Genomic DNA, 7,443 nt, shown 5'->3' with positions numbered 1-7,443 from the left:
GGGCAGGCGGGTGGGGGGCAGTGGGAGTGAGCACCAGGGGAGGTGCGGACCCAGGTGCGGCTCGAATGGGACGAGCCCCCAGCCCTGGACAGATGCGGCGCCCAACTTGATGCGGCCCTCCAGCTTCTCCGGTAAGTGCCCCCGCCTCCCGTCCGGGGCTGCAACTGCCCTTCTCCATAGCGTTCTCAGAGAAAAGGCCAGACCCCTGCCGGTCAAGGCTAGAGGGTTTGTAGCCCCACCTCCATCCCGCCCCCCAGGTAACCATCGATCCTGGCCCCACAGGACTTTTGTGGGAGAACTAAGATGTCCCAAGTGCCCCTGGGGACAGGGACTCCAAGGAGACCTCCGTTCAGCTCCCCCGGGCTCACTCTCTCTGAGAAGTGTCTTCCCACCCAACGAGCAGTGTGGCTATTCCAGAAATCTTTCCTCTTGGAGCCCCCTCCCCACGCAGGTCCCCATGTCTCAGCGAGGTCTGCCTTAAAGAGGCTCTCCAGGTGCAAATGTGTTCCGGACGGCCACAGAGAGACAAGACAGCACCCCATTCCTTGAGGGGATGGCGCCCCAGCCCCCAGCCCATTTGAGGAGAGAGAAAAGTGGTTCTGACACCGATTTCTTCCTGCAAAGTGGCCAGAAGCCAGTCCTGTAGCCATGGAAATTGGCAAGGGAAGCCCGTGATGAAATTAGCCACCTTATAAATAAAGAAAATGGATTGGCCCCAGATCCCGCAGCCCCGGGCCCAGGAGGCTTTGGGAACGAAGAGGGAACAGGCGGCAGAGGGAAGGAGGGAAGGAGGGAAGCTGGGCTGCACGCTTCGCTGCACTTCTGCTGAGTGCAGAGCAAGAGGGATGAGCAGGAACTGCGGCTGGTGGTGACAAAGTGCTAGCTGCCGGGTGGACTTCCCAGAGCAGGCACAGGGAGAATGAGACAGGCTGGAGTGGCTCTTAGCAGGCCATCGATACCTGTGGGGTTGGCATAGGGGCGAGAGGAGGCTGGTCAGCAGCCCTTGCCCGCCCCGTGCCCGCCCCATGCCATTCTTTCTCAAGCTCAAGCCTCAGAATAGTGTCCTATATCCCTCTACTGTTTGGGCCTCTTTCTTCAGTTTTCCATTTCCTGCACGTCTGGAGTGGCTATAGGACAGCCACCACAACGACCCTTCTAGAGGAGAGTGTCGAGTGGGAAGGGAAGGAGAAGGAATCCTACCACCTCGCAAACTGCCTCTCCTGAGTTCCGCGTGGGGGAAAGTGAGGCGTGCAGTAGCAAGCTAACCCTGTGAGGGCCAGAAAGCCTGAAACCTGGAAGCCCAGAGGTGACCAGAATCTGCAGCCAGAAAGAAACCCGGGCATCCTGCCTCCATCTGGCCAGCCCTTGCCAATTCCAAACCCTCCCCTCCCTGGGGGGTCCCTGTTGGCATTGGACAGGGTGTCAGGGGCTCCTCTCATCACCTTCTCCTCCATCACCTCAGTCGGTGCCCAGTGGGCACTGTAATCAGAGCCTTCCTGACTTTGTCCACACCCCTGGCACCCAGAAACCCACTTTAAGTGAACAGGCTGCGCACGCAGCCTGTGCCCAGAGATCTGCTGTGCCTGCCAAGGGCCGCCTTGCTCCCCACCCACCTGTCTGAGCAGGTGCTGTCCCCCCCCCACCCTGTACGTTTCTCTGTCTCCCTGGCTTGCAATCTGTCCCTTGTGTATTGCTCAGGAGGCTGAAGCCAAAAGGGACAAGAGATTTCCCTCAGATTCACACACTGGACTTGAATCAAAGCACCATGAAGAAGGGGCCTAGAAGAAGCTTAAGTCTGAGGACCAAGCAACAAAACTCCAAACTTGGGCATCTCACATACCCAACATCATCTACTGGGGAGGCGGGGTTGCCCTTGGGGTTCTTATGAGGGGCTCAAGTGGGCCCTGTGTCCTGTGCCACAGCTAATGTGCCGCTTGGCTGTGGTCCACACAGCATTCTGGGGAGAGTGGATCTCGCTAGTCCAGAGCCTCAGGCTCTGTGCCAGCTTAAAGGAAGGCAGACAGGCAGTCAGTGGAGGCTGGGGGGCTGCGGCCCGCACAGTTCCCAGCTTTGGGCGATGGACTCATGGTAAGGCCTCTCTCCAATCAGGATCCAAGGTTATGATCCCCCTGAGCCTTCAACAAAACTACAGGCAGATAATATGGGAGGAGAGGGTGGAAAGAGAGGGAGAGAACGGAGCTTGGGAAGAGCAGATAAGGGACCTGAAGCATTTCTGGATCTCACAGGTACAGGGGAAAACCCGTTACAGGGAGACTCAAAGTTGCCTCCTGCTGCTTCCTATCCCAGTCCAGTCCCATAAAACTTCCCACAGAAATCAGTTTTTTAAAAATATTTTTTAAATTGATTTCAGAGAGGACAGGAGAGGGAGAAAGAGATAGGAACATCAATGGTGAGAGAGAATCATCGATTGGCTGCCTCCTGCAGGCCCCCAATGGGGATCGAGCACGCAACTCAGGCATGTGCCCTGACCAGGAATCGAACCGTAACTTCCTGATTCATAGGTCGGTGCTCAGCCACTGAGCCACGCCAGCTGGGCCAGAATTCAGTCTTGACTAGGGTTCCACTTGACCTGCAGGCACCCAGGACCGGGAGGAAGGGAAAGTAGAGCTTCCCCAAAAAGAAGCCCCCAGGAGGTACACACCAGAATTCCTCCTGGTCTGTGCCCCACTTCCCGGCAGTTCTGAGGTGGTGGCTCTCTCTCCTTTCTCTCTCTCTCTCTCTCTCTCTCTCTCTGCTCCCCCCTTCTCTCTCTCTCTCCCCTAAGGAGGTCCGGGGAAGCCCAGGGTCACCATCATCTGAAGCCACTTTCCAAAAAAGGCCATGTCATCATCTGTTCCAGGACTGAAGAGGGGATGGCTGCCGTCACAGTAGCTCCAAAGCAAGCCCGGCCCCCATGGCCACCTCTCCTGCTCTTGCTCCTCCTGCCCGCAGGGAGCAGTGGCGGCTGCCCTGCTGTGTGTGACTGCACCTCCCAGCCCCGGGCAGTGCTCTGCGCCCACCGGCGGCTGGAGGCTGTGCCCGGGGGCCTCCCACTGGACACTGAGCTCCTGGACCTGAGTGGGAACCGTCTGTGGGGGCTGCAGCAGGGGATGCTCTCTCGCCTGGGCCTGCTCCGGGAACTGGACCTCAGCTACAACCAGCTGTCCAGCCTGGAGCCCGGGGCCTTCCACGGCCTGCAGAGCCTGCTCACCCTGAGGCTGCAGGGCAATCGGTTGCGAATCATGGGGCCTGGGGTCTTCTCGGGCCTGTCCGCCCTCACCGTGCTGGACCTCCGCCTCAACCAGATTGTCCTCTTCCTTGATGGAGCTTTTGGGGATCTGGGCAGCCTCCAGCAACTGGAGGTTGGGGACAACCACCTGGTGTTTGTGGCTCCGGGGGCCTTCGCCGGGCTGGCCAAGCTGAGCGCCCTCACCCTGGAGCGCTGCAACCTCAGCACGGTGCCTGGCCTGGCCCTGGCCCGGCTCCCTGAACTAGTGTCCCTCCGGCTTCGAGAACTGGATATCGGGAGGCTGCCGGCGGGGGCGCTCCAGGGGCTGGGGCAGCTCAAGGAGCTGGAGATCCACCACTGGCCCGCTCTGGAGGCCCTGGAGCCTGGGAGCCTGGCTGGGCTCAATCTGAGCAGCCTGGCCATCACCCGCTGCAATCTGAGCTCCGTGCCCTTCCAGGCGCTGCGCCACCTGAGCTTCCTCAGGGTCCTGGATCTCTCCCAGAACCCCATCTCGGCCATCCCCGCCCGGAGGCTCAGTCCGCTGGTGCGCCTCCAGGAGCTGCGGCTGTCGGGGGCCTGCCTCACCTCCATCGCCGCCCATGCCTTCCACGGCCTGACCGCCTTCCACCTCCTGGACGTGGCGGATAATGCCCTTCAGACACTCGAGGAGACAGCCTTCCCTTCTCCAGATAAACTGGTCACCCTGAAGCTGTCTGGCAACCCCCTGACCTGTGACTGCCGCCTCCTCTGGCTGCTCCGGCTCCGCCGCCGCCTGGACTTCGGGACGTCGCCGCCTGCCTGTGCTGGCCCTCGGCATGTCCAGGGGAAGAGCCTGCGGGAGTTCTCCGACATCCTCCCTCCAGGGCACTTCACTTGCCAACCAGCCCTGATCCAAAAGTCTGGGCCTCGCTGGGTCATCGCCGAGGAGGGGGGGCGCGCTGTCTTCTCCTGCTCTGGGGATGGAGACCCAGCCCCCACCGTCTCCTGGATGAGGCCTCCGGGGGCCTGGCTGGGGAGGGCTGGGAGAGTTCGGGTGCTCGAGGACGGGACCCTGGAGATCCGCTCGGTGCAGCTACGGGATAGAGGGGCCTATGTCTGTGTGGTGAGCAACGTCGCTGGGAATGACTCCCTGAGGACCTGGCTGGAAGTCATCCAAGTTGAGCCGCCAAACGGCACTCTCTTTGACCCCAACATCACCGCGCCAGGGGTCCCGGGGCCCTTCTTCCTGGACAGCAGAGGGGTAGCTATGGTGCTGGCGGTGGGCTTCCTCCCCTTCCTCACCTCTGTGACCCTCTGCTTTGGCCTCATTGCCCTCTGGAGCAAGGGCAAAGGTCGGGTCAAGCATCACATGACCTTTGACTTTGTGGCACCTCGGCCCTCTGGGGATAAGAACTCTGGGGGAAACCGGGTCACTGCCAAGCTCTTCTGACCTTTCCTTTCACTCTGGGGACCCAGCCAAGCCAGCTTCAGATACCAAAGGGGGAGGACCCACGGCCGCTTAGGCCAGAACCCAGTCCCAAGCAGCACAGGCGTCCCAGGCCTCCTGCCTGCACCGTGCCCGCGCTATGGGACCTCCGGTTAGTCTGCCTCGTGCTGCTGCAGTCTGAGGATGGCACTGTCATCTCTTCCCCGAGGGCCCCAGGGAGCTGGTGTGGAGACCCTGTAGTCAGCCCAGCCCTCGCCCCACAATACACAAAGCAGGAACTATACCCAGGGCTCCAGTCTGCTCGTCCACCCATCAGGCTTTCTTTACACATACTTCTGGGCTTCAATAAGCAATAGCAATTGCCAACCACAGCTATACGATTACTTCAGAGGGAAGTGCCATTTGCTTCTTGGAGTCTCTGCTCCTCAACCAGGTGGTCTCCCCCTCTTCCTCCTCCATCCCCTCCCCCAGGCAGAAGGAAAGAGGGCCGAGGACCGCAGCTGAGGAGAAGAGGAGGTGAGTGCGGGATGGGGGAGGACAGACTACACCCTGGCACTGTGTCCGCATGAGCCTCCACACCCGGCCTCTGTCTGTCGCATCATTAAACCTGCTGCCCGAAGGCCCTGACAGTAGCAGCCCAGACTAATCGTGATTTCTGGAGTTTTCTTTACTTCAGACTTTTCCTGCCCCTATTGCTGTCAAATCTCCCCCTTCCTATCCTTCCTGCCCGTTGAGCAAGTATCCCAACGGCCTTGCCTAAATGTAATCAGCAGGGGTTTATGCAAAAGGTGACCAGCCAGGTCTGGGGAGAGCAGCGCTCCTAGCCCATTTCCGTTTTAACCCTTTAACATACTCTCCGTCTCTGGGGTGGGCGGAGCAATCCTCCACCTCCCAAGGGGTCCCTTTGCAGAATTCCGATCCAGGACACCCAGCTCCGACCCTCTATCCTCATTCCAGTTGGGATCTCCCTCTCATTCCCTTGTCACAGATCCCTACTGCCCTGCAGGGAAGGCACGAGGGGAACGCCTAGAAAATGACTAACAAAAGCAAAATCTGCCCTTGCCAGAGGAGAGAGACCCAGAACAGAGCAGGGCTGGGCTTGGAGGAACAGGGAGGAGGGGCTGCGAGCTGTAGGGAAAAGTAGAGGTAGAGGCAGCCGCAGGAAAGCCTCTGGCTGCACTTCACTGCCCTCCGCAGTTCCCCCGTGCAGTCCGGGTTTAGTGCAGCCCCAGCGGGAAGCCGTCTCCGGAGTGAGGCCACTGTCAGACAGAGACCTCTGATGCAGAGGCGGGGCGGGAGCTCGAGATGCTGACGGCCTCTGAGTGCGCTTCAAATAGAGGGCAGAGCGGAGCCAGAAAAAGTAGAGATGCTGAGCGCTCAAGGGACAGCAGCCGAGACGGGAAGAGTGAAGGGAGAGAAAAGGAGCAGGGAGGAGGGGCCAAGAGTGGAGATTCACAGCCCTGGCAAGCCTCTCCGCAGCAGCATCTGCAGGGCGTCCACCCCAGGAGCCCCCACCACCCTCACCCCCCTTACAGCACCGTGAGCCTCCCGGCTGATTCCTGCTGCTGCTGTCCCTGTCCTGCGGAGACCACTCGTTACAGTCCCCAGGGAGGGAGAGGAGCCGGCACCACCAGGATACAGGGGGACTCAACCGCCAGGACAGCTCCTCAGTGGGGCAGAGGTGAATGTGAGACCCCGCAGTTTGGGAGATTGAAGCTGGAGAATCAACCATCTTCAGAAATGGGTACCCTTGAGCCTCCAACCCTACCCCCACCTTGCACACCATTCTCTTCGCATCCCAACAACTCCCTCTCCGGCTCCTAAGACCCCAGGAAGGCTTCCCTGGCGGGTCACAGCCCTGTCCCTCCTTCCCAAATGCTCTGCCAGCATCTGATTAGGTTGGCAGCGGGGTCAGGTGCTAGTGTTTCTCACTCGAGTTGCCTACTCTGCAATGCAGAGGAGAGCGGAAGCCGCACTGCTGTCAGAGCAGCCCCCTGAGGCGGTGGGGACAGGGCACAGATGGTGCGTGTCTGGAGCAGGAGGTGCTGCTGCCTGTGTCCCAGGGGCTCCAGGGCAGCCCAACAGAAGCAGAGTACGTACGAGTCGCAGGTGTAAGGTCAAATTTTCTAATGTCACATTTAAAAGCAAAGAGAAACACACCCAAATTATTTTAATACTATACATTTTATTTAATTTAACCTAATTTACCCAGACTATTATTTCAATATATTATCAATATAAACATTAGTGATGAACATTGTCCTGTCATATTAGGTCTTTGAAATCCAGTGTATATTTCACACTTACAGCACATTCCAATTCAATCAGTAAATTTTCACCAGAAATATCTGATCTGTATTTAGATTTCATAAAATTCACTGTTGAAAAAGTTGATTCACACATCCAAGCTGTCCCAAACATATTAAAAGTTTTACAATGACAAAATCAAGAATTGGTTTTCACATTTACATGAATTAAAATTGAATAAATGTAAAATTCCACTCCTGAGTTGGTTGCCTCCTGCACGCCCCCTATTGGGGATTGAGACCACAACCTGGGCATGTGCCCTTGATCGGAATCAAACCTGGGACCCTTCAGTCTGCAGGCCAACGCTCTCTCCACTGAGCGAAACCAGCCAGGGCCCACTACTTTCTTTTAAGTGGCCAGTGTGTTGGACAGCACAGCCCTAATCATTACAACTCTGGGCACAGACTAGGACCTCCTTGACAGAGATGGGCAAGTACCGCTCAAGAAACACATTGGAGCTGGGGGAGGGGGGAATGGAGTT

At 58.2% G+C, this 7,443-nt stretch overlaps 1 protein-coding gene across 2 annotated transcripts; it reads left to right on the top strand.

Moving 5' to 3' along the window:
• Window positions 1-32: 32 nt before the first annotated feature.
• Window positions 33-5,442, top strand: LINGO4 (leucine rich repeat and Ig domain containing 4). Of its 2 annotated transcripts, none has more exons than XM_014528681.1 (2): window positions 33-131; window positions 2,861-5,442. In XM_014528681.1, the coding sequence occupies exon 2, from the start codon at window positions 2,874-2,876 to the stop codon at window positions 4,656-4,658; it is 1,785 nt and encodes a 594-aa protein (XP_014384167.1). In that variant the 5' UTR covers window positions 33-131; window positions 2,861-2,873; the 3' UTR covers window positions 4,659-5,442. The 2 variants fall into 2 exon arrangements, with proteins under 2 accessions (XP_014384167.1, XP_005880685.1); XM_005880623.2 differs by having other exon boundaries at window positions 2,786-5,442.
• Window positions 5,443-7,443: the final 2,001 nt, after the last annotated feature.

The sequence above is a fragment of the Myotis brandtii genome, unplaced genomic scaffold (assembly GCF_000412655.1).
Source record: "Myotis brandtii unplaced genomic scaffold, ASM41265v1 scaffold643, whole genome shotgun sequence".
NCBI classification, from domain to species: Eukaryota; Metazoa; Chordata; class Mammalia; order Chiroptera; family Vespertilionidae; genus Myotis; species Myotis brandtii.
This window is presented reverse-complemented; position numbering and strand designations above follow the sequence as displayed.

What these genes read in the sequence shown, in the direction of transcription:
- LINGO4 (XM_014528681.1), top strand. Translation starts at nt 2,874, where the DNA reads ATGGCTGCCGTCACAGTAGCTCCAAAGCAAGCCCGGCCCCCATGGCCA.